The following is a 27,023-nucleotide window of genomic DNA, read 5'->3' on the forward strand; positions in this document are numbered from 1 at the left end:
GCCTCCTGAGTACTGGGATTAAAGGAATGCACCACCACTGTCTAGCATTATCTGCCAATTTAAGGTAGTGTCTAGAACAACCTGCATAAGGGTGAGGCAGGATGCCAGGAGCCTCGAGAGTGCTCTGTAGTACCATTCAAATTTCTTGCTTCTCTTGTGGGTGACAAGAGTCCCCAAACAACTTGAAAAGCAGGCGCTACCTCTTTATCTGAGGTTTTAGGGATGTCTTCAAGTACACATGACAATATTTCCATTGCTTGTGTTTGGATGGAAAATTCTTGCATTTTTTTCAAAAATATTTACCTACTGTTTTCTTTAACCAGATTAAGGACTGTGTATTTTTAAATTTTCCAGGAAGACAGATTATTAGGATGATACAGTGCAGAACAATCAAATTGTTTATTTTTAATTCTCCTTTCTATGATCCACTACAGAAAATACAAGAACCATGCATTCCCCTTTCTTAGAGTGCAGGTGGCAGTTAAATTATCACAGTAGCTTTTTGTCCTGCTTGTTCCTATTACACATGTAACCCCTCCTAGCTCTAACTCTGTCCTCGGGGATAATTTTTATTCTCATGTATAATGCCTGACCTTCAAATTCTACTAGGAGATACCCTCAGTTTAATTACTATCAGTGAGGAATGGAAATATGGCTCAGTGGTTAAGAGCACTAGCTGCTCTTCTAGAGGATGGGGTTTAAATTCTGCAGGGCCCATTTGGCAGCTCAGATCTGCTAGTAAGTCCAATAGGGATCTGAGAATCTATTTTGGCCTCTACAGACATACATTTAGGCAAAACACCAGGTAAATACGCATAAAATAAAAATGTTTTAAAATTTAATTTAAAAAAAAACATTACTAGAACTGTCCACAGTGAATCTGGACTAACAAATTCTCAAGACTGGAAGAGTGTAATGAGCCCCACAGACCACTGGGACTGACCTATACATTCATAGGACTGGAATAAGCTTGGCTCAGAGAATTGAAGCTGTATGCTATGGACAAACATCATTCTGGTAGCACATTCTCCCTTCTTTAACTTTTCACAGAGCTATCAATAATACTTTCTGTGGGAATTGAAACATATTAGCTGAGTATATTTAACAGGAAAAAATACCATGTTGCCTCAAAAAGAAAAACAGTGGGTGTCTAGATCCCACTTATGTCAAGTTATTAAACCCCACATCCTTGAGCTTGCCAGACACTACTATTCCTACTGTCAGCAGATTGTGGTCCTAAAATGAAAGTGTCTATTAATGGACAGTGGTACCCAGAAAAACCATAGCCTGGGTATCTGGGGACAGGTGCTCCATCTACCTTTAGTCCCTATAATTATCAATCTCCACTGTCAACTTGACTGGAGTAAGACCATGCCAAGTGGGGGCTACAGAAATAGCTCAATGGCTAAGAGTATTGGTTTGAAACTGGCTGTGGCACATGTCTTTAACCCCAGAATCCTGAGGCAGAGGCAAGCAGATCTCTACTGAGTTAAGGCCAACCTGAACTACATATTGAGTTCCAGGACAGCCAGGTCTGTGTAGAAAAATCTTGTTTCAAAAAGGAGGAAGGCCGGGCGATGGTGGCGCACGCCTTTAATCCCAGCACTTGGGAGGCAGAGGTAGGCGGATCTCTGTGAGTTCGAGACCAGCCTGGTCTACAGAGCTAGTTCCAGGACAGGCTCCAAAGCCACAGAGAAACCCTGTCTTGAAAAAACCAAAAAAAAAAAAAAAGGAGGAAGGAGGAAGAAAGAAGAAGAGGGAAAAGAGGGAGGTCATAGAACAGTCACAGGGAGAAGATGGGCATCTACAAGCTAAGGAGGAAAGTCTAGAACAGCTCCTTCTAGCACCTTCTGGGGGGGGGGGGGGAGTGGCCTGCCTGTACTTGATATTGGACTTCTGGCCTCTAGAGCTGTGCCGGAATAACATTTCTGTTGTTCTAAATTGCCTGTCCATGTCCATTGTCACAGAAGCTCCAGGAGGACCAGCCCAGCCCAGGAACTGGTTAGGTGACAGATGCTGAGCTTCAGAACCTGGATAAGATTGATTCTGTCTTGCCATTGTCATCTTTTTTGTTTTGTTTTGTTTTGTTTTCGTTTTTCGAGACAGGGTTTCTCTGTGGTTTTGGAGCCTGTCCTGGAACTAGCTCTTGTAGACCAGGCTGGTCTCGAACTCACAGAGATCCGCCTGCCTCTGCTGGGATTAAAGGCATGCGCCACCACCGCCCGGCGCCATTGTCATCTTAATGGGCTGCTTTGTACCTCAGATCCCTCTCCTTCTTGCACAGTGGTGACATCAGGTTCACACCACATCCATGGCCTTTCTCCACATAGTCTACTGAGTGCCAGAGTGCTAATTCATATGTTTCTGGGAAGAAAGCATCACTCCTGCCAACAGCTACAGAGTTATCAAAGACATAGCCTCTGCTTCATGCCAAGCTTTTAATTTGAGCTTGTAATTCAGGGTGGGAATCTTATCACCCTTGCCTGGATAAATCACATGCAAACTTTCAACCAAAGTAGTAACCAGTAATGGAAGAGCCATAAAATTCCACAGAAGAAAATACTATACAAATGAAGTCAGACAGCTGGCAGTGGTGGCACATACCTTTAATACCAGCACTCAGGAGACAGAGGCAGGTGGTTATCTGAGAGTTCGAGGCCAGTCTGGTCTACAATGTGAGTTCCAGGGCAGGCTCCAAAGCTATACAAAGAAACCCTGTCTTGGAAAACAAAGAAAGATAGAGGGGGGGAAAAAGGAAGTTAGACAGGCATAAAAGACATAGCGGAGCCAAAACCAGTCCACACATATCTCAGAGGGGATTAGGAAAGGATGCCCAGTCCTTCAGACAGTCTCTGATCCCGGGAATGATACATTTATTCTCCCCCAAACCCTATGGTAGGAAAAGTTGTGAAATCAGACAGCAAAAACAAGAGCCCTGAGAGGATGGAACCATGAGTGACTTAGGTTTAGAGCAGTGTTCTCAACCTTCCCAATGCTGCAGCCCTTTAATACAGTTCCTCGCGTTGTGATGACCCCAACCATAAAACTATTTTTGTTGTTATTTCATAACTGCAGTTATTTTGTAGAGGAAGAAGGGGATGCGCCAGTTGTGTGATCCTAGAAAATCACTTCACCTCTCCGAGCTTACTTTCCTTCCTTACTTGAAAAAAACACTTATTTGGGTTTTTTTCTTTGAGACAGCATTTCTCTGTGTAGCCTTTACTGCCCTGGAACTCACTCTGAAGATCAGGTTGGCCTCGAACTCATAGAGATCAACCTGTCTCTGCCTCCTGACTGCTGGAATGAAAGGCATGTGACACCACACCTGGCCTCCAGCTTGGAATTTGAACCCTCATCAATCACAGCTCCCAGGTCTACTTCACAGGATGGGAGTTGATGTGGGAGTGATTTCTTATTAATAAAGAAACTGCCTAGACCCATTTGATAGGCCAACCCTTAGGTAGGCGGAGTAAACAGAACGGAATGCTGGGAGAAAGAAGCTGAGTCAGGGAGTCGCCATGATTCTTCCACTCCAGGCAGATGCAGGTTAAGATCATTCCTGGTAAGCCAGCTCGTGGGCTACATAGATTATTAGAAATGGGCTAGTCCAGGTGCGAGAGTTAGCCGAGAAAAGGCTGGAACTAATGGGCCAAGCAGTGTTTAAAAGAATACAGTTTCCGTGTAATTATTTCGGGTAAAGCTGGCCATGCGGGCAGCAGGGTGCTGGGAACGTAGCCCCGCCGCTCCTAATTCAACAGGGAGTGATGATCAAAGGTAAGAAAAATAGTCTGGATGTGGTGGCATATGCCCGTAATTCCAGCAGCTGTTAGGCTGAAGCAAGAGCATCTCGAGTCTGAGGCCAGCCAGAGCCACCTGGGATGCAGAATAAAACTCTGCCTAAATAAATAAATGGGGGGTGGGGGAGTGATGGAGCACCATGAAAAGCTGTGGATCCAGGGACAGGGAGATGACATAGCAGGTAACACAAGCCTGGCAACCTCAATCAAATCCTCAAAACCCCCTTTAAAAAGATGTACACAGTGGCACACACCTATAATCCCTGTACTCCTACTGCAAGATTGAGAGTCAAAAACAAGAGACTTGGCAGAAGTTCATGGGCCAGGTAGGCTAAAATATACAGTGCAAAAGATATAAGAGGCCCTGCCTCAAAAACATGGCAGGAGATTAAGATTATCCTCTCTTCCGTGAACTTCCATGAACACGCTGTGACAGGTTCTCCCTCCCTCTTTTTCTCTCACATATACACACACACAAACACACATAAAATGAAATAATAAAAGCATGAAAACTGTGGGTCTGCTTTCCAAGCTTGCATTTCCTGTCTGTTTATACATTCAGAACCATGGGCAAATAGCCTTTTAACTCAATCTTGACTTCTCTAATCCAAGCTCTGGATACTGTAAGGAAAGATGACTGATTACACGGAGGTGAGGGATGTTAAATCCCAAAGCTCTCAAAAATGTCACATCACAGGTATCAATCTCCTTTCTCACAAGAAAATGTGCTCTGAACAACTCTCCGGTCACTTCACTCCATTACAAAAATTACAACTATTCTTCCCACAAAGGAGGATGGCACTAGGCAGGCATTCCCATGGAGGAAAAATAAATCTTTAAAATAAATACAGAACGATACAATAGGTAGGCAATTCCTACACTGCTGATACCTGAAATTCAGAAAGCATAAATGGGGGTTTAGATGCAAGATCAGTCAAAGGCAACCAATGACACTTCTTTAAAAATTGATAAGTCCAAAGAGTCTGTTAGAATGTACCAAGCACTCCACTGAAACACTCAGATGCTGAATTCAGTTTTTCCCAACACCCATTCATTTTGTGAGAAACTATAAACACAGAATGAGAAGTTTCTGCAATGCTGTTGACCAAAAACAGCTGCAGAAAAGCATGAATCGGAGGATCCATTTGAATGAAAAAATATCTCAATATTCTTACTCAATGTTCCTATGCATCTATGTACAGAGTGCTAGGAATGTGACCACCCAAAAGCTACCTTTAGGGGAGGGGGCTTAGGGAGATAATTTCATCCATAAAGTACTTACCTTGTATATATGAGGACTAACATTCAATCCCCAGTTCCCATCATTTAAAAAGCCAGTAAAGGACAGGCATGGTGGCTCATGCATTTAATACCACCACTGAGAAGATGGAGAAGGCAGGTAGATCTCTGCGCATTTGAAGCCAGCAAATTCCAGGACAGCTAGGGCCATATAGAGAGACGTTGTGGAAAGAAGAAAGAGAGGGAGAAAGAGAGGGAAGAGGATGGGAAAGGAAGGGATGGGAAGAGAAGAGAAGGGGAGGAAGAAAAAGAAAGACAACAACAATGGCAAACACTTTTAATCCCAGTGCTAGGGAGGCAGAGACAAAAGGATTACCAGGGTTCTCTGGCAAGTCAGTCCACCCTATTGAGTTCCAAACTAATGAGTGAGATACCCTGTTCCAAAAACCAAGGTGGATGATGCCGGACGAATGGCACCCAAGGTTAACCTGACTATATGTATACACACACACACACACACACACACACACAGTCACACAAAGAGAATGTTTTAAATGAAGCCGGACTGCAGTAGCACACACCTTTAATTCCAGCACTCAGGAGGCAGAGGCAGGCAGATCTCTGTGAGTTCAACGCTAGCCTGGTTTACACAGTAAGTTCCAGGTCAGGTTCCAAAGCTACAGAGAAAACCCGTCTCAAAAAAGCTACCTAGTATCATCTCTGAGTGGCCTGAGTGATGGGACTGGCAGCAGGTGCACAAAGAATAAGTTCTAACTCCTCAGCTATGCTTTGCCTCATTTAAATTTTCACGAGAGGGCAGCATTATCTAAAACCTTAAAAGTAGTTGGAATGGCTCCTATTACACTGTAAGTCACAACTGTACACTCGATTCAATGTTTAATGTCCCTTGTAGAGTAGCACTGATGTCCTGAATAGCTAGACAGGTGACTGAGAACAGCAGTTATGACAATACAGGAGACTCAGACATGAAGGCACAGACTCCAGACTCAGAACTAGGTGTTCTGGTATAATTTGTCTCTTGAGCCTCAGAGTCTTCATCTCTAAGGATGGAGAAGAGTAAATCACAGGATTCATGCAACTGGGAAGATGAACAAAAAACAATGGTCAAAAATGTCTTGGTAATTTGGTTTGATTTGATTTGGGATTGTTTTGTTTGTTTGTTTGTTTTTCAAGACAGGGCTTTTCTGGGTAGCCCTGGTTATCCTAGAACTCAATGGTGAAGTTGTCCTGGTCCACCTACCTACCCACAACCCCCAGTGCTGGGATGAAAGGTGTGTGCCACCACCAGCAGCTAAATAATAGAATTTTAATTATATTTCTCATTGCTGTTATCAAATACCTAACGAAAGCAACTTAAGATAGGAGGGTTCCTTGGTTTGTTGTTGTTGGTTGATTGGCTGTTCTTAGAGTTTGTTGTTGTTTGCGTATTTGTTTTAAAAAAAGGGGGGTCACACATAACCCAAGTTGGTCTCAAATCTGGGGTTCTTAACAATAGTCCAAATTAGTTTCAAAGTTGCTGTGTAACCAAGAATGGCACTGAATTTCCAGTGCTCTTGCCTCCACTTCCTCAGTGGGGGATTACAGATGTGTGCCACCACATCCGGTTTTATTTGGTGCTGGGGATTAAGCCCAGAGCTCTGTGTATGCAAGGCAAGCACTCTGACTGAGCTACATCCTCAGCCCAAGGAAGGGTTCATTTTTGGTTCGTAGTTCAGTAGTGCATCAGTGGGTAAGTCGTGGTGGCAGAACAAGAGGCAGCTGACCACAATGCATTGTAGTCAGGGAGCAGAGGGAGAGGAATACTGTTACTAAGATCACTTTCTGCCGCCCATGGCATGGTACCACCCTGCGTGGGCTGGTCTTTCACCTCAATTATCCTAGCCTAGAAACCTCCTTATAGACATTCCTAGAGATTTATCTCCTAGATGATTCTACATCCTCACAGGCTGCTTTAAAAGGAAGACAACCTAGGCTGTCAAGATGGCTCTGTGGATAAAGGCACTGGTCACCAAACCTGATAACTAAGTTCAATTACCGGGACCCACAGAGTAGAAAAGAACTTCCCTAAGTTGTCCTTTGGCTTCCACATAGGGTGCATACATACACACATACTAATAATAATTAATAAATATGTGTGGGTTGACTTCTTAGAAAGAATAAGCCCTTTGTCCACCCTCTCCTTCCCTCAGAGCTAAAATGGTGCCTAGTGCACAGAACTATGCTTTCACTATCTGCTTTTTATCTTAGGAAGGTACTTAGTGTGCACAGGCCCACAAAGAGCAGCCAAGGTTTACTTATCAGTACCTAATGAGCAAGGGCTTGACTCACCCTGAGCCCCTCAAACCCTATCTCCTTGGCAATCATTCCTGAAATGTTTTTAAACCAACAAAAAATAATAATAATAATGAACAAGAACACCAAACACCACACTATAAAACTGTAGTAGGGAGAACTACAGTTTTATAGTTCCCTTGTTTGTCCCAGCCACCCGGCTAGTTTACACCTGAAATAACCACACAGAAACTGTATTAATTAAAACACTGCTTGGCCATTAGCTCTAACTCTTATTGGCTAACTCTTACATATTAGTTTAACCCATCTCCATTAATCTGACAGTAACCCAAGAGATGTGCTTCAATAGCATCCAGAGACTCACCCCTCACTCTGTTAACACATTTGAGGACATCCAGCTTTTCCTTCATGAATTGGCATTTTGCTATCTATTGTGGAGAATTAAGCTTTGAAGTTTTGTTTGTCTGTTTTGTTTTGTTTGGGTTTTCCATTTGTTTGAGACAGGTTCTCACTATGTAGCACTGGCTGTCCTACAACTCACTACGTAGCTCAAGCTGGCCTCAGGCTTACAGAGCTCTACCTGCCTTTCTCTGCCTCCAAAGGCTAAGATTAAAAAGTTGTGACCACTAAGCCCAGCTTTGTTTTCTGTTTGTTTGTTTGTTCCCCCTAATTGGGTACTACTGATGAGAAGCCATCTGGGGTAAATACCTAGGGCCAGTGCACTCCATCCCAGGCAATGGTTAGCGGTTTAGGGGATAAGTATGTGGTGGAATAACTGGTGGTTACTAATTATTATATATCACAGGGTTTGGCATCATCCATAAAGCTCCATCATACTGGCCTCCTTCTCTTCAGAGAAATTACAGAATTGACTGTTTAGAAACATTTCCTCTGAGTTAGCATACATTTTCCTTGTCTTAATTGGATCCAGCCTCGCCGCCCATGAGCAAAAAGTCATCCTTCAAATACGAGGTCCCAGTCACTGTGTCTGGAAGAATCACTGCCCAGCTTTTCTGCTCAGACTCATTCTAGCAGTGACATGAAAATTGTGAAGATCCCATCCTAGGTTACCCTTGATCTACACAAAAGAGAGATGAGGTTGTCGGATTAAAGCAACTCCTTCAACTAACAGCCTCAGAATCAGGGACAACTATTTGCACTGAACATTTGGTCGAATGCAAATATTTATTTCTGTGAAAACAACGAAAACAAACCACTTCCAACTCAGGGGGAAGGGTGAGTTTGCCAAACATTTTTCACAGTTAAGACAAACATTTGGAAAACATTTCCCGATTGGCCCTCTACCCTTATGTAATCTTGCTCTGCCATGGTGAAGCACTTACTAATTTATCATCTACCATGCTGTGAGATGGCGTCTTTGTCTCTGTGTGTGTGTGTAGACCAGAGGACAGCTCAGGTGCCATCCACTTTGTTTTTCTGTTGCTGTTTTTAAGACATGATCTGAGTATATATAACCCTGGCTGACCTAGAACTCTAGGCTAGCCACCAACTCACAGAGATCTGCCTACCTCTGCATCCCAAATGCTGGGATTAAAGGTGTGCACCACCATGCCTAGTATGTTCACCTTGGTTTGTTTTTTTTTTTTGAGACAGGTTTATAGTGGAATATTATTTGTGTTTTAATAAATAAAACTTGCCTGAAGATCAGAGGACAAAGCAGCCATGCTAATTGCCATACAAACCAGGAAGTGGTGGCACACACCTTTAATCCCAGGAATCAGAAGACAGAGGCAGATAGATCTCTGTTAGTTCAAGGCCACAATAGGCTATACAAGATTGAGTTTGTCTAAAAGAGAAATAGAGCACAAAGCACCTTGGATCACAGGTCTTTAATCCCAGCCCTGGGGAGGTGGAGACAGGAGCCATATGGCTGGGCAGGGAGAGGGGAAAGAGACAGGAACTCAGAGGAGTGTGGAATGTAGACTCTTCAGAATTTGTGGAGACAGGATCTTGCCCATTGTCGGTCTGAGGTAAAGGTAAGAGCCAGTGGCTTCCTGCTTTGCTTTTCTGATCTTCAACTTGAACCCCAGTATCTGTCTCTGGGTTTTTATTATTCATGTTACACAGGGTTAAGGTAGGCTGGCTAGCCAGTGAGCCCAAAACCTGCCTGTCTCTGCTCCACTAGCACGACTCAACTAGCTTTTCCCCATTTTTTACATGGGTTCTTGGATAGGAGTCCCGGTCCTCATCTTGCACAGCAAGCTATCTCCCCACCCCAACACCTACCTCCTTTAGGGACTCTACTCCCCAGTTTCCTTTCCACAACAGAGGCACAGCACCATAATTGATTCTGGAAATTATTTTGAACAAGGACATTGCAAGCACACCCTCCTGGATACCACATATACACACCATGAATGCAGGCCTATGTGCATCTACCCACAACACACAAGTCAGGGATAAGGAAGACACTGAAGTAACCCATGCCAATCAAGTCAACAACCCAATTCTTCATGCTCACTCCACTCCCTGCTATTCCTTCTCACAGATGTTGCTTGGATGACCTAATGAATTTGTTCTGGGCACAGTAACTGACAGCACTAAGACAAAACAGAACATATTTCAGCATCAACCCTTGAAAGTTGCTTTTCCTAGCCACTTGCTGACCCTTCTATATGTGGGATTCCCCTCTGTTAAGCTGTGAATACCACTGATTAATAAAGAAGCTACTTTGGGCCTACTGCAGTGCAGAATAAGGCAAGGTGGGAATTCCAAGCAGATAGAGGAGGGGAGAGTAGGCAGAGTCAGGGAGCCGCCGTGCAGCCACCAGAGGAGACAGATGTCTGGAGCCTTGCCGGGAAACCACAAACTCGTGATAAAATATAAACGGACAAGCAGCCTCTGCCTACAGATTGGCACACCATCCATGTAAAACCTGAGAAAGCTTGGGAAGGAATACTAGACACAAAAGAACAGAGTTAAGCATGGCTTCTTGGTAGCTGGCCTTTTTTTTTCAGATGGGCTCTGTTTGTTGGCAGCGAGCAGGGGCACCGCAGCTCCTTTAAGAGAGCTCTTCCTGACTCAGCATTGGTAGCAAAAACTGTGCAGCTCCTTTAAGAAGGCTTCCTAGTTCGTACTAGTTGCATGAACAGCTCTGGCTCTTTCAGGAGGCTGAGCACTTAAATGGGGTTTATAAGCAGCATATTACAAACTGCTTATTGGCATGACATGTTTTTTGAGGGAGGGTTTCTCTAATCCCAACTGTCCTGGAAGTTGTTCTGTAGATCAGGCTGGCCTTAAAATCAGAGATCCATCTGTCTCTACTTCCAGAGTGCTGGGATTAAAGGTATTCACCACCACCACCACCCAGCTGACCCTTTATATCTTCTTTCTTTTCTCAATCTAGTCTGTTGAGAAGTAAAAACCCTTCAAACTGCTTTGCTCCATTTTCACCCTCATTTTAGATCATTTTTTTGAAGTCCATATAAGGTTTTTTTTTTCCTTCTGTCCTTGCATAGTAGTCTGAATGAGAATGACCCCCATAGGCTCATATATTTGAATGCTTGGTCCCTGGTTGGTGGACTGCTTAGGAAAGATTAGGAGATGTGGCCTTGTTGAAAAAGGTGTGTCCCTGGAGGTGTACTTTGAGGTTTCAAAAGTCCATGACTAGGCCCAGTCTCTCTGACTGCTGTTTGTGGATAAAACATAAGCTCTTGCCTGACATAGTGGCACATGCCTCCCAGAACTCGGGAGGTAGTCAGGTGGCTCTCTATGAGGATGAGGCCATCCTGGTCTACATAGTGAGTTCCGGGCTAGACAGAGCTATGAAGTGAGACCCTGCCTTAATTTTAAAAACAAAAAACCTCTTAGCTCTTCAGTGCCTACCTGCTGCCATGACGGTCACTGACTCACCCTCCGAGACTGTAATCAAGTCACCATTAAATGCTTTTATAAACTGCCTTAGTCACCGTGTCAGTTCACAGCAACAGAACCATAACTAAGACACCTTACTGTGGAGGCCCAAAAATGTGAGCCTATCTCCACCTTGCCTGAAGGTCAGAGAGTTTAAAGTTGCTCAATTGTTAACAGTGGTGGTGCACACCTTTAATCCAGGCAGATCTTTGTGAGTTCGAGATCAGCCTGGACTACAGAGTGAGTCCCAGGAAAGGCTCCTATCTCGAAAAACCAAGAAAAAAAAATAGACTGTATCAATATGAAAATTAGAAATTTGAAGAAAGAACATGGGGTCAGGCATGGCATAGTAAACTGCGCACTTGGGACACTGAGGAGAGAGGATCACGAGTCAGAGGTCAGCAGTAAGATATTATCACAATAATGAAAATGAGCTAAAAAACATTTAAAGGAACATGGAGTTCCGTATGTGTTTATATCATACTCTCCATTTAAATCAAGAAGGCAGTTGCTCAATTTAGGTAAATTTCCCAACAAGAAATGAAGAGGGTTGGGGAACATGGTGAACTGAGACAGCCCCAAGCTCCACACATCTACCTGGATGCAGGACAGCCCACTCTCTCCTTTGTCTCCCTTTCAGTACCGTGTCAAATCCCAACAGAACTCCAGAAAGGAGGACGGCCTCTACCTCCCTTTTCAGTCTAGAGCAACCAGCACTTCCACAAGACATTGCCCATCCACAACCAAAGGATTTTCCTACTTTGTTTTTGGTGGTTTTTATCTGAAAGAACTGATCTTTTGTTTTTGATTTGATTTTTACTACTGTTTGCTTGTCTGAGATAGGCTTTCTCTGTGTAGCCCTGGAACTCTCCATTAAGGCAAGTCCTAGAGTTAAAGACATGTACTATCACTGATCCTGATGAAGGCTCTACACCCTAGAAAACCAGCAGTTTTTTTTTTCCAGATTCAAGCCATCTCTCAAGCGAAACTTGGGTTTTGGTTTTGGTTTTTGAGACAGAATCTCCCTCAGTAATGTAGGCTGGTCTCCAATTCATGGCAATGCTCTTACAGACATGAGCTTCACCTAGTACAATTTTAAATTTATCTTTAAATTACATATATGTCCTTCTGGACATTGTCCAGGTCTAAACACAACAGAGTCCATATGCTGTCTACTCAGCTGCAGAGTTGGCACCCTTAATCAGCTTCAATTCTTTTGGGGAAATAAACTATCCAGTTCTGCTCATATCTAGTTTTCTAGTTTAAAGAGCCTAAAAAGGAGCCAGGTAATGGTGGCACACGTCTTTTATCCCAGCACTCAGGAGGCAGAGGCAGGCAGATCTCTGTGAGTTCTAGGCCAGCCTGGTCTACAGAGCTAGCCCCAGGACAGCTAGGACTATTGCACAGAGAAACTCTGTCTCAAAAAAAAAGAGAGAGAGAGAGAGAGAGACTCGAGGGTTGAGATGTATCACAGTAGTAGAGTACATGTTTAAGCACAAGGCCCTGAGTTCAATCCCAAGCACAACCAAAATAAAAGTAAACCACATGCTCAAATTGTCTTTGTGTGTGTGTGTGTGTCTGAGATAGTCTCACAATGTAGCTGGTCTGAAACTTACTACATAGACCAAGCTGGCCTAACTAAGAGATCCACCTGCCTCTAACTCCAAAGTGCTGAGATTAAAGGCATGCACTACCACCCCTGACCCAACTGTCTCTTTTAACCTATCTCTAATTATATTTATCCAAGGATGATATTCAAAGCAACACTTCTGCCAAGGATCCTTAAAGTATTCATTGAAAAATGAATGTAAACACCAATGTTATCTTGTAAGTGTTCAGAAGATAATTCAAGAATGGTTTCTTAAAAATGAGAATGGAAATAGGATTCAATCAGGAAGTAACTGCTTTCTTTTTTAAAAAGTAGCTTGATTTATACAAATAGAAGGTGTCCTCTTGTGTCTGCATGATAATTAAAGAAACAACACTGTCTTCATTTTCTAAAAATAAATCTCAACCATAGCACTCTTTTATTAGGTACATCTAATGTTATAACCATGGTGGCTCACACCTGTAATTTCAGCACTTGAAAGGCTGAGGCAGGACTGCTGTAAGTCTGAGACTAGCCTGGGCTACACAGGGAATTGTAGGCAAATCTGTCAAAAAAAAAAAGTCTAAGTATTATGTTTTACCTTAAGCCACAAATTTATTGGTAACAAATATTAACTTTAAATATTGCCTACAGGCCTAGATGGTTTCATAATGTTGACAGTCCCCAAGCATGGGTTGAGAGTTAAACAATGCTTGGAAAAGGCAAATGCAGTCACGTGTAGAATCCATTTCTAACACCCACGTGGGCTTCCATAAAGCCTGCAGTGCAGGCCCAAAGGCTATCATTGGGCTAGCTACTTACTACAAGAGCTCTGGCTTTTGAAGACATAACTTATGCAAGAATTAGTTTGGGCACTGAAAGATCACAATCTTTTATAGCTTAGAATCTGACAAGCAGCAACTAAACAACTGAAAGATGAGTCTTGTGTGCCTTTATCGGACGCTTATTAAAACAGGCAGCTAGATGAAGCACAATCATCATTTGAAAATTTTCTGTTGGAAAGTCAGGCCTTTTGAATGTTGCTTTTGGATTCCCTATCTCTATGTACTGAGAAGGAAACTACATGAACAGGCAGTTTCATTTAACAGCTTAACAGTATTGTGTTTAATAGGCCAGGCTGCTTTCACACACGCCAGCTGCCAGGCTAAAAGCTGTCACTCTTCTGCATAGTCAGATTGAAGAAAGAAGCTTTGGGTAGAAGAACTGTGCCTCCTCAGAACTGTAGTGACTACAAGCTTTGGAAATACCCAGACTTCTGACAACTTAGCCCAACCATGTTTCAGCTCCAGCATCAGGAACTAACAACACACAGGGAAAGCAGGCTTCCAAGCTGCCCTAGAACGCCAAGCCTATCAAAGGCAAAGCCCACTTCTCCCAGCTCTAGGTGTTGGCTCATTTCCTCCTGCTAGCCTCCCTGGCTCTTTCAGCCCCAAGGTTCACCTTCTCCTGGGTCCCTAATCTTGATCATCAGGCAGATACAGGCAAAAAGTCATAGCCTTATCTATGAAAAGTTTCTTGTACATTCTGGTTTTCAGAAATTGTGACAAATTGCTGAGTCATGATGTTCCAGCACTTGCTAGGAACTCAAAAGAAAGAATACATGTTCAATAAAAATCAAATCAAGGTCTTTATCGATCAGACAGGGCTATGACCACCTGCCTGGGAAGAAAGGAAAGGTAATACCTTGCAAATGTTCCTCTCACCAGTACTGTTCAAATCTAGACTGGGAAAGAGAACTTTTACTGCAATAATAAACCAAAAAGAAATACACAAAAGGCATTCTGCAAACACTCTCACCCTCTACCAGTATTTCAACAGGAGCTAGCCTGCCAATTTTCTGAGATTCTGAAATGTAAATAGATACAAAAGACTTGGTCTGGGTTCCTCTTTCATTAAATGCGTAATCACTTAGCTCATTTTCATAAACTGGCATGAATTCTGTCTCAATTTATTTCTTTGTTACTCAACCATTCCTTAGGAAAGTTAAAGTTCTTAAGAGAAATCAAAACCAATTTAATACTTTCTCACACTATCAGGAAAAATAAACAAGTCACACAACATAATTCAGTAGGTTTAGCATTTTGCACTTAGATCTTCATATTTTGTTATTTCAAAGTAATTATCATAAAGGTGAAACCTAGAGGCAGTCAGTTCTCTGTCAGTCCAGCCTGGGCTACACAGTCAATTAGCAGGGATATACAGTGAGCTTGTGTCAGAAAGAAAGAAAGAAAGAAAGAAAGAAAGAAAGAAAGGAGGGAGGGAGGGAGGGAGGAAGGAAGGAGAGGAGGAAGGGAGGGAGGGAAGGAAGGAGGGAGGGGAGGAAGGGAGAGAGGGAGGGAGGGAGGAAAAGAAGAAGAAAAGGAAGAGGAAGAGGAAAAAGAAGAAAAAAGAGAAAAGAAGCAAGTTCATTTGTTTGTTTGGTGGGTGGGTTGGTTGGTGTCATTAGGCGTAGTCCTGGCTGGCTTAGAACCCTCCATGTACACCAGGAAGGCCTCAAACTCAGAGACCAGGCATGTACAGCCATGCCCAGTTTATTCCATGCCAGGGATCAAACCCAGGGCTTGGCGCATGCATGCTAGGCAAACACTACATACATAGACATATACATATACATATAGCCTTTCTTTTTCTTTTATCTTTCTCTTCCTTTCTGCATCCTCTAACTCCTTCCCTCCCTTTCTTTCTTTCCTCTCTTCCTTCCTTTTCTGTGAATGGCAAGATAATGCTAGGGAACAAATCAACGTCTTTTGCATGCTAGGCAAGAATTCTACATCTTGAAACATTCATTTCTGAATATAGAGATACTACAGTACTTGGAGAATTACTAAATTCAATATGACTTTAAGTAGAAAACTTAAAAGAATATGCATTTATTTCTAGACTCCTCCATGTTAATTAGGATAATCTCACAACTTTAATAAAGTACCAGTCTTTATTGACTAGAAACAATTTTAGATTATCTTTAGACATAACAGGGGAGAATTAAATACAAATTTTAGAATGAAGTGTCCATGTACATGATTAATTTATCACTCACATGTCAATCTGTTTTCTTGCAGGCAAAGCCCTCTCATTTGCAAGGCATTCTTAAGAGCTGTTTCTCACCAGGAGATGTCTATTGAACTCTCACAGGAAAACCAAGACTTTAAAAGGAAAAAGGCAAAGGGCACATTCTTGAGCACTTCTAATCACAGTAATTCAGTCCCAATGGGAGTCCACCATTCCACAAACACTTTCCGTCCATAGCCGTCTGCCCTAAGACCCCAGAAAATTCTATATTCTAGTCCAACACACAAAAATACCAGTCAGTAAATTCATTTCAGTCAAAACACTGGGAATAATAGCTGGGGAGGAGGGTGTCAGTGCTGAGGAAACAATAAGCAAATCCTTAAGAGAGCTGACTCCCTGAACAAGAGGAAGAATCAGTGGAATATACAAAGTCTCCACGACCATCATACCCAGAGATTCTCCAAGAAATAATTTCAGAATTAATAGAGAGTCGATTATCAAAATAATCAAAATAACTTCAGAATCAATTTGCCCAACCCATCCTGAGATGTACCATCCTATCCCATCATGAGGTGGCGGGGGAGTTCTCTCTACCTCCAGGCCCAGTATAGAGCCTCCAGCCCACACCTAGCTCTACGTCACTAAAAATTTCAAGTTAGTGGAGGTGAGGAAACAAAACAAAACCAAAAGTCTAGGGTCTTAAACCCTAAAGTCACCTTATAATAGTAATAGTGACAATTGCCCCCCTAAAAAAAAGTTGAGTGAAGGGCAGCAGAGGAGAGACCTGCATATTTGAAACTCTACTCAGCTTTTAGAGCATTGCCTCCTTCCAGGTGGCTGCATAGGCTGACAAGTGACCTGAAAGGACAACATGAAGGCCAAGATGAGTTGCTTAAACCTCGCCCAAGGAGGGTTGTAAATTACTGGCCACAAACCATGTACAGAGCCAGAAGGTGATGGAATGGGCTAGATAAACACGGGACGTTTTATTGCTGGCCAGAAAGTCTTCCTTCATTCATCAAAACGGGTGAATGAAAATATTAGTAAGTAGGGATGGCATTTTCATGGGCTGCATACTGAGAATCCATCTAAAGGGAAAAAAAATCTTACAGCTTGCCCTGGATATTAGATCTAATACAGCCTCCTCTCATGAAAAGGAAAAAAAAAAATCCCCCTTCTTACCAAAAGGTTGCACACCAGAGTTCAAATCTCAGCAAGTGAGATATTAAATAAATCCCAAGTTTTCCTAAATATGTGTGTTTACTTTCATGCAACACAAACCTTTTAGGCCATCTAAGTTTCTGACCCCACACACACTTTTTCAACTCAAGAAAGAGTCAAAATACATAGTAACAGGTATTACTAAGGATCTTACCCACTCACTCCACTTGAATGACATTTCTAACGGTTAAATGCCGGAGATTTAGTAAGATGCATACAAAGTACACCTAAACAGCAGCACCCTTACCTTTAACTGAGCCAAAACAAAACAATTACCTAATGCGGGATGAGATGGTTATTAACAATTCACCCTGAAATTTTTTATTATTTTCCCAGTGATTTTTAAAGCCACCCTTTTATTATTCTATAAACTGGCTAATTTCTCAACATCTTACTTTGCCTTTAAAAGGCTTTCTTCCACACGACGACGGGATTTCCCTAAGAAATTTTCCCAGAGGATGATTCCCACCAATAGCCTTTATCAACTCAGCCTGCGCAAGCAAAGACTTGGTTTCTGCTAATTCCAAACAACACACACACACGGTGGGGGGTGGGGGTAGTTCACACTCTCAAAAAACATCCCAGACCAACTGGAGAGACTATTTTATTGGCACGTTTTCTTTTCTCTCTTCCCTGAAAGAATGCTTTTTCAACTGACCTTTCGACAGCTGCGGAGATCCCAAGATCTCTAGGTTCAGCTGGAAACTAGAGGATATTTTAGCATCTTAACTCGTGCCTGCAATCGTCTGTGCCCCAATCCTAATCTTCTGAGCTCAAAGGCAGAAGCCCCCCAACATTTGCAGACAGATCTCCGAACTGTACCGCGAGCACTAACTCACCGCAAGCATCCTTACACGCCCGCTGCCCACTCGACACCCGCAACCCGGCCAGTGGCGAATGCGCCATGCACGCACGGGACCACTCGAGCTTACCTTCCCGGGCTTTCAGCAACACCGTATTGGCCACGATGTTTTCCAGCTCCATTGACAGTCGGCAATCAGCAAGGGAGCCGGTCGGCGTGGCTGTCAGCGCCTGGGGTGATGCCGGTGCCGTAGCTCAGGCTGAAGCCGCTAATGCCAGAACCGGGAGCAAGCAGCCCGCCTTGCTACCGCATTATTCTTGCTCGGAGCCCGCGGAGTTTCCCCCTCTGCACTGAGGAGCCGCCGCCGCCGCTTCTTCCTCCCTCTGTGTCCCCCCTCCCCCCTCCCTCAACACTCTCCCCCCCCCCCCCCCCACCCTCTGCGCGTCTCTGTCACTCCATTCTCCTCCCCTCCGACTCCCGCGGATGCTTTAATGCCTCGGATGCTTCAGCCTCTCCTCGTTCCCCTCCCGGGGGTGTGGTACTCTAGGCTCGAGCCGCCGGACCGCGCAGGCGCCTGCTCAGAGGCACCGCCCACCGCGCACTCTGGGCGCGGGACGGCCGGGAGTTGTAGTCCGGGGCCGGACGAGGCAGGACGCTTCTGAGTTGGGGTATGGGGCGGAGTGCAGCGGATGTGGCGCTGAACCCAGGCAGCCCAGCCTTGCCGGCAGGAGAGTCAAAAACGACTCAGCCGAAGTAGAGCGGAAAGTCCCTTTCCTGTCCCGCCAAGATCCCAGGAAGCATAGAGCACAAGCCCCGGCGGCGGGACGCTGGTGTGGGAGACCCGGGCGAAGGCGCGCCCCTGAGGTTCCGCGCCGCCCGCCTTCTGCCGCTCACACGCGCCAGGTCACTGACAAAGGTGCACTTTGTTTCCGGGCAGGAAGGGGTTCGTCAGCCGGGGCGACTGGCGGTGGCCCATCTGCGGCCACGTAGTCTGAGCGCCCCCTGGCGGCGGCGCGTCCAGGCGAACCGAAACGCAGGCGCCCGAGATTCCCGGGATCCCCGCGTTCGGAATAGCTCTGCGGGGCGAGCAACTCCACGATTCTCTTTATGTTCATGTTACTAAAAACACATAAGGAACCGTCTGAGGCGGCTGTGGGAGCGTTAATGAGTAACAAGCCAGGCCAGCGCTAGCCGGCATGGAAACGCACTCAAATTCCAAGCTTGTTTATCTTGGAGCACTTAGCTCTTTACACTTTAAGAACGTCAGACTCCAGATTTGGTCCCAGCTCCTCTTCACCCAAAGGTCCCCCAGTCCTGGGAAACTGGCTCTCCGGTCACCTGGGGTCTTGCGAGGAGAGTCCTAAAGCTGGAGGCGGGGCTGAGAGGCCCCAGGGAACAATGAGGCCTTTGCCTCCTCTGGGCCTTGAGGGCCGGATATCCGTTCTGAAACCTCTGAAACCAGGTCTGAGGCTTGTGTCCAAAAGAAGGAAAAATTCTGTCCCCAGAGCTGCCAGGAAGTAGTAGGGAGGTGCTGAGAGAGATGGAGAACAGTCATTAAGTATTGGAGAATATAAAGGAACTAACGGCATTTCCAGAATGTGGTCACTAGACTAACGGTGATTCTAACAGCCCATGAGAGTCTTCATTCCTGGTGGGTATACTTGCCGCCACCACTTCCTAGTGTCTGGATTTGGGTCAGTGGGCCTCACTTGTCTGCAAGCGGAGTTAATAAGTGCTTGTCAGAGGCAGGAAGTTAAGCAAACAACTTGAGCACCAGCACCACAGGAATTACTGTTCTAAGCAACTCAAGCTGAGACTTTGGATACTCACTCTTATGCCCAGAGCCCTAACTTGTGATGAAAGGGTCTCTCTCAAAAAGAAGAAAAACTCTTAAAAGTGAGCATCACCAGAGAGCCCAACTACAGTTGCCGTTTTTTCAGAAGCCTAGACCTGATGAAACTCAATATTTGTTTATTTCATTGACAATTTTTCACTATTTTTTTTAAAATGGGATCTCACAAAACCCAGGCTGGCCTGGAATGCCTAGCCGTGCTGTCTGGGCCCTCTGTGAGAGCAGACAGTGCTGTTAACTGTAAAGTTTTTGGCCTGATAAGCCTCTCTGCTGATGCAATAATCCAAATCAGACCAAATCAAACCAAATTAGAAAAAGCCCAAGTTAATGGATGCCAGCGCTTCCGGGAGGCCCTCCAGAAAAACACGAACGGGGGTAAGAACTAGAAAGACCAAGTGTTCATTCTCTGGATAGGAGTCAGTTTAAATAGCCTGTGGGAGTGGTCTTGACCCTCCCTGAGGAGGGGTCACCGTTTGGCAGGCTTTCTCGGAGGTGGAGTTTGGACTGAGGCAACTCCCAGGGGAGGGAACTTAAAAATGGAACTTTCCACCAAACATTTCAAATTGGGTGCCAGGGAGCCGAGGTGACGCTTCCAACCAAACATCCCAGACTCGTTGGATAAAGGGATACCAGGGAGCTGAGGAGACACCTCCAGCCAAACATTAAGCACTAAGCCATCTCTTCATCTTCATAATATTTTGTTGTTGTTGTTTATTTTGTTTTGTTTTTTGATAGAGTTTCTTTGTGTGACGCTGGCTGTCCTGTAACTAACTTTGTAAACCAGGCTGGCTTTGAATTTACAGAGATCCGCCTATCTCTGCTTCCCAAGTGCTGGAATTAAAGGTGTGGGTCATCACTGCCTAGCTCCATAACATTTTTTTAATAACTAAATTTGAATGCCTTCACAAAGTAACCTGTTCACAAATTCCCTGTGTTTACCGGTACTAGAGATCTTTTAAAAATGCAGATTCTGATTAAAATTCAGATGTCGGTCTATGGCAGATTCTGAAATTTGTTTTTGACAGACTCTAGTGTTCTGTCAATCCTGCAAGAAAATAGACCACCACCCTCTTGATTAAGGAAGCTCTGTTAACTAACTGTAAACCTCACCACTCTGTACTTTCTTGTATCCAGCCCAAATCAGCCATGGTTCTCTACCTCTCTGATAGAAAAAAAAACACTCCTGTTTGTAACTCTGTAAAGTCCTGCCTGTCTCCAGTTTACAGATATGAAACAGATTCGGCAAGAGTGAGTCCCAGTAGACACTGAAAGTAGGTCTTAGCCTGTCCAGTTCTCTGTCCACTATAGGGTGATGCATCCTCCCTACAAAATAAACAGTTGTAGGTCAAGTTATCTGTGCCTCTGTGAGGAAATTAGGACATTCCAATGTAGGAATGGAACAATGATAGCATTTACTCAGCAGGCCTGTGCTAGCTGTTTGACGTGATTATCAACTTAAACATAACATCCGGATGAGATAGGGAACATAGCTGAGGTTTTGTTATTTGCCTAGGGTTACACACTAGTAAGTAAAAGTCCTAGGATTTGAACCTGGCAGGCAGAGCAGAGTTTGCATTGATCTCTGCCTGACACATACAGGACACTACAACTTGGTACTGAACATTTTTTTTTTTTTTTGTTTCCAGAGTGAATTTGTAAGAAGACAAAGCAGGTGGTTTACTAAATGGTTAAGACTTTAGGGAGTTTTCTATTCCCATCCATATCCCACTGGGAGGATCGTTTCATTCCTTTCAATTAGATGCAGTAACAACTCACAGTCCAACTTGAAAGATTGGTTTGTTTTGAGGAAGAGCCATCTATTAAGTTTCAATAACTAATTAGGGAATTGTTAACAGCCAGCTGAGAGTAAGAATGGAAATCCAGATGAGGTTCCTGTGATGATACAAGGGATGGGAAAGACAAAAGCTGACAAACTGCACATGGGATCAGCTGAGCTAAAAATGCACAAGAAACAGGGATTCTTATTCTTCCAGAAGCACACATACCTCCCATGGATAAAGCTGCTTATTTGTAAATAGAAATCTGCTTTTCTGGAGAACCACAAACTACTTTCATTCTGAAGTATACATTCCTTGTGCTTCAGTAATTACATAGGCTTTCTGGATCCTACTAGAGTTGGAGTCTTCATCCTTATGAAATCTCGACTTTCAGGTCAGCTGGAAACAGCTGGAAATAGAAATTCCATTTTTTTTTAGTCTCTTCTTTCATTGTTTACTAATTTGCCAAGCACTGCCAGGAGCTCAAGCAACTAAACAAGTGTCCCAGAAATTCAATGAGGACCAACAAGACGCCACAGGCTGGCCAGTAGGTCATCACCCAAAGGTCCAGGGGTCACAGGATTCTGAGTAGGCACGAGACAAGCAGGAGCAGGGGCTGAAGGGCTCTAAGCCCAAGAGATGCAATTGCTCAGTACCGGATTTTGTGGGCTAGGCAGAGACAAATCCTCACTAGTGGAAAATGGCCAGAGGTGAAGGAGGGCTTACCAATTGCAGCCGATGTTGTGTGAAGGGGTCCAATGATTCTTTAGTTGAAAACGTGATGCTGTTGAAGGGTCCAGGGTCCAGGTCCATCTCAGTGGTAGGAGGTAGTGCCAGGATGGCCGGCAGAGTTTCGTGACACCAAATGTTATAATTTAAAAAAAGGTGGGAAGAAGTCATGCCATACAAGAGGACTCACGTGGGAGGTTTATTGGAAGAGGAGAGAGAAGAGGCAGAAAAGAGACACAAAAAGGGGGAAAGGGGGCAGAGACTGGTCCCTGAGGACAAGAGTGGTGGAAGAGAAAAAAGAGAGGGAAAGGTGGGCAGGGCCCACCTCTTAAAGGGGGCTTGGCACATACACAAGCAGACTAGGCAAAAGGCTAGGTCATTGTCAGAACCCTGAGCAGGCCAAGGTACTACCTTCTTACTGGCAAGGTTCCCAAGTGGGCTGCCAGGTAATGCTTAAATGCTAACAACAGCGAAACCCTGCTCATAAAAAAGAAAGAAAAAGAAGAACCAAGGGTCTTTCACATGTGTGGCAAGCACTCTACCATAGCCAGTCCTCACCAGGAGATGTGAAGGTGATTGATCATAATGTCATAGTAACTAATGGCAGCTTTGAAACATGAATAAGAAACTTCTTTATGATTTTTATCAGTAAATTGTAGATGGAAGTTTCTGGCCCACCTAGTCCCACAGCCATTTAGTCCCAAATAAACTCACAGAGGCTTATATTAATTATAAACTGGTTGGTCTATTGCTCAGGCCTATTCCTAACTAGCTCTTATAACTTAAAATAACCCATAATTCTCATCTATGTTTAGCTACATGGCTTGGTACCTTTTCTCAGTAAGACATTCTCACCTTGCTTGCTCTGTGTCTGGGTGGCAACTGATTCTCTGCCTTTCCTCTTCCCCAAATTCTCCTAGTCTGGTTGCCCTGCCTATACTTCCTTCCTGCCTACTGGCTAATCAGCATTTTATTAAACCAATATGAGTGACAAATCTTTACAGTGTATAAGAGCATTGTCCCACAGCAGTAAACATTTTGTTTATATAATTGTTTTATGTGCCTTGATACCCATTTTAACTAAAGATTCTTGGGCAAAAAGGAGTCAAATGGAAAAGTGTAAAAACCACCAATATAGATAAGTTTCTGCCCTCTCAGAGGCTTGAGGAGTACCAGTTAGATCATGATAAGCAGCTATTAAATTCCCTCCTCCCTGTGAGATCAAACTTTGAAGGGGAAGAGTGGATCTGCACTGGCCTCCCAATCCAATGTTATAAAAATGTCTATATTTTCTAGAAAGTCAAAGCCAATCTTCTCTTCAGACTTTCTGCTCTCCAATTGGACCTCTCTCCTCAGAGCTGTCTCTTGCTTCCAAGTCAGTAGTTCTGTGGACACTCTACTTTAAAACTAGGAAATAAGACAAGCTGGTTTGAACTCAATTATCAGTCTGAGAGAAAGACAAGATCCTCATCCCCCAAATGGTTTATAGAAAGTTGAGCCTTTTTTGTCTCATTAATGCTGAACAATCAATAGACAAAGAATGCATATTACACAGTAGGAGCATAAACCTTAATTCTGCACTTTCAGAATCAGGGCAGAGAACGCGTCTCCCTCCAGTAATTTACAATTATTAACAGTTATCTTTATGCTAATGTAAAGAACAATCTAAACCATCACCCTGGCTCATTTTATGAGCAGTATTTGTCAAAGGATTGCCTTTTTAATATTTATTTATTATGTATACAATATTCTGTCTTTGTGTATGTCTGCAGGCCAGAAAACGGCACCAAATCTCATTATAAATGGTTGTGAGCCATCATGTGGTTGCTGGGAATTGAACTCAGAACCTCAGAAAAAGCAGCTAGTGCTCTTAGCCTCTGAACCATGTCTCCAGCTTCTATGTCTTCTTTTTTTTAAAGACAGGGTCTGGCTATACAGCCCTAGCTATTCTGGATTCACTGTACAGACCAGACTGTCCTCTAACTTGTGGTGATCCTCCTGCCACATTCTCCCTTCTAGATGCTGAGATTCCAGACAGGTACCACCATGCCTGGCCAAGAACTGCTTCTAAAAGAGAAGGAGGCAAACTGAAAGGAACCTTAGGCTAAAGTGCTTAGAATCAGCTAGCTGACTCATGGGACAAGCAGGCAGGAAGGACAAGCTTAACACTACAATAACATAAACATTCTCTTGCTCCAGTCTCTAGGCCTAATGACCTTAGAAACCTTAGGGGAAAAAAAGCTTTTACACATATAAAGTGAGCCATCGTGGATATGTGGATATTTTATTTATTCTCAGGAAAGAGAACCTACTTTTTCCCTCTTTGAAGCCTCAACTAGCTAGTTAATTCTAAATGAAATCTATTGAATAACTGGACTGAATTTTCTTACAGTAATGTAGAATAAATGGGCTATAGGCTACAAGACTGTAGCCTTGAGCATCTGCCTTGAGCATCTGTCTTGAGCATCTGCCTTAAGCATCTGTCTTGAACATCTGCCTTGAGCATCTGTCTTGAGCATCTGTCCCTGCCACAGTGATATCTCAATTCCAGGGTTTAGACAGGCAGATGTGGCTAGAGATCCCATTCCTTGAAGGAGTTTCCTCTGTAGACAAAGGATGTCATCTAGCAGATACTTTGGGAATGGCAGTAATAAGCCTCAAGCTCCACATGGTATAGTCTATACGGGTTCATGAATGTGTTAGGACAGTTCCAACTTATTCAAGAAGGAATTCTGCTCCTGGGGTGCGGCTTGGGTCCTAGAGTGTCTGTTGCACATTGTTCAACCTTTACAACCCTGTGTGTTCAGTATCTGACTGGGAAACCATTGAGGCCTCTCTCCAGGCTGACTCTATCCTCTCTGTGTTTGGGAGGGGAAAGATTCTGTTTATGGTTTGTCTTAGTTGATGTAGGCTGCTGTAACAAAATCCATACCTTAAACTGAGTAATTTGTGAGCCATAAAAACGGTTCCCAGCTCATAGTCTTGGAGGCGAGGAAGTTTGAGATCAAGGTGCCAGCAGATGTATGTGCCTGGTGAATTACCCCATATATAGTACTTAGCTGCTTTATCTGTACATGGTCCTGATCACAGTAGGTTTCTATTCTCATGACCTACTCGTCTCCAAAAAGTCCTGCCTTTTAATATCAACTCATGAAATTTTCAAAGGACATAGACAGTCAGATCATTTTTGTTGGGTTTGGGTTTGTTGTTTTAAAGCATTTCTTTAAGAAAGAAGGGTTTTTTTACATTTATGGGGGAGGGGCAGAAGTCAGAAGACAACCTGCAGGAGCTAGTTCTTCCCTTCCACTTTGTGGGTTTCAGGGATGCTACTCAGGTCCTCAGGCTTGGTAGCAAGCACCGTTATCCTTCTGAGCCATCTGGCCACCACTGCTTGTTTTTGAGACAGGGTCTTTTTTTTAATTTATTATTTTTTATGTGCATTGGTGTTTTCTCTGATGTGTGTCTCTGTGAAGGTATTGGATTCCCCTAGAACTAAAGTCACAGACAGTTATGAGCTGCCATGTGGGTGCTAGGAATTGAACTGGAGAGCAGTCAGTGCTCTCAACTGATGAGCCATCTCTCCAGTCCTTGAGACAGGGTCTTATTGTAGAGCTCAGACTGCCTTCAAACTTATGATCCTCCTGCCTTACTCCTGTGAGTTCTGGGCTACAGTTGCAAAACTGAAAGAGTATTTTCTTTAATTTTTCCAAATACAAATAGATTAAGTAATATAACTGTAATTCTTGCTTGATAACTGTTTTGTTATATGTAATTTTACTATGTTAAAGTTAAAACTTTCCTTTTTGATTAGACAGAAAGGGGAAATGCTGTGGGATGTCCTTCTGTAAGCTCTGAATATGGTTTTGCCCTCATTGGTTGATAAATAGCTGCTTTGGCCTATGGAAAGGCGGGATAAAGCAAGGCAGGAAAGCCAAGCAGAGATACAAGGGAGGAATCAGGGAGATGCCATCCAACCACCCAAGGGAAAACATGTCAGCAGACTGGAAATGCCACAGCCGTGTAGCAATACTTAGATTAATAGAAATAGGTTAATTTAAATGTAAGAGCTAGCTTGTAATAAGTCTGAGCCATCCGCCAAACATTTATAATTAATATCAAGCCTCAGAGTGGTTATTCTGGAACTGGTGGGCAGGAGAGAAACTTCTAATTACACAGAACCATATCCACCCATAGCATCGTTAAATATGCAGTAGAAGCACTGAATTCAAATCTCATAGACACCAAGGATAGACGCAAAAGACAGGTCTAGCTCTCAGCTTTTTCCCCTAAAGCCCAATTACTTTCTCCACAGACTTCCAGCCATATTTCTGTCTTTTATGTCAGCACAGATGTGTGTATTCACAAGTGCCTATGCATATGTTCATTATATATAAATAGAAGCACTATTCTACCTTCATGATACATCTTCACACCACAATATATCTTGGGGAGTGCTCCATATGGAAATTCTTCAGGCTTTCAGGCTGTCTCATTCTTTTCACATATATTTGTTATAGAGATGGCTGGACTAGAATTTATTTAACTAGTCATTTTCTGGTGAACATTGTTATTTTGTCCCATCTTTTTCTGTAATAAATACTGATTTTGTTTTGCAAGAGTGAATGACTCCAGAGGAACTGGAAAGAAGACGCAATGCTAGATGGCATAGTTCACATCCTGATTCATATTTTTCTTGTCTGCATTATGGTTCCATTGTGATATATTCATCAGAGAAGACTGATCAGACATGGGTTTAAACCAATAGAAAGTCTTTATTAGTGGGTTGGCAATTACAATGGAT

The 27,023-nt window shown here is 43.6% G+C and overlaps 1 protein-coding gene across 2 annotated transcripts in view; it reads right to left on the reverse strand.

The window, feature by feature from the left end:
• Grk5 (G protein-coupled receptor kinase 5) overlaps positions 1-18,249 on the reverse strand; it is a 225,251-nt gene extending 207,002 nt beyond the window's left edge. For both annotated transcript variants that reach the window (XM_041661152.1, XM_041661151.1), the window contains exon 1: positions 17,994-18,249. In XM_041661152.1, the coding sequence (XP_041517086.1) occupies positions 17,994-18,045 (52 nt within the window). In that variant the 5' untranslated portion in view covers positions 18,046-18,249. The remainder of the gene's footprint in view (positions 1-17,993) is intronic.
• Between the last annotated feature and the right edge of the window lie 8,774 nt (positions 18,250-27,023).

Source organism: Microtus oregoni, unplaced genomic scaffold (assembly GCF_018167655.1).
Source record: "Microtus oregoni isolate MIOR12 unplaced genomic scaffold, Mior012 000012F_ref0000307, whole genome shotgun sequence".
Classification (NCBI taxonomy): Eukaryota; Metazoa; Chordata; class Mammalia; order Rodentia; family Cricetidae; genus Microtus; species Microtus oregoni.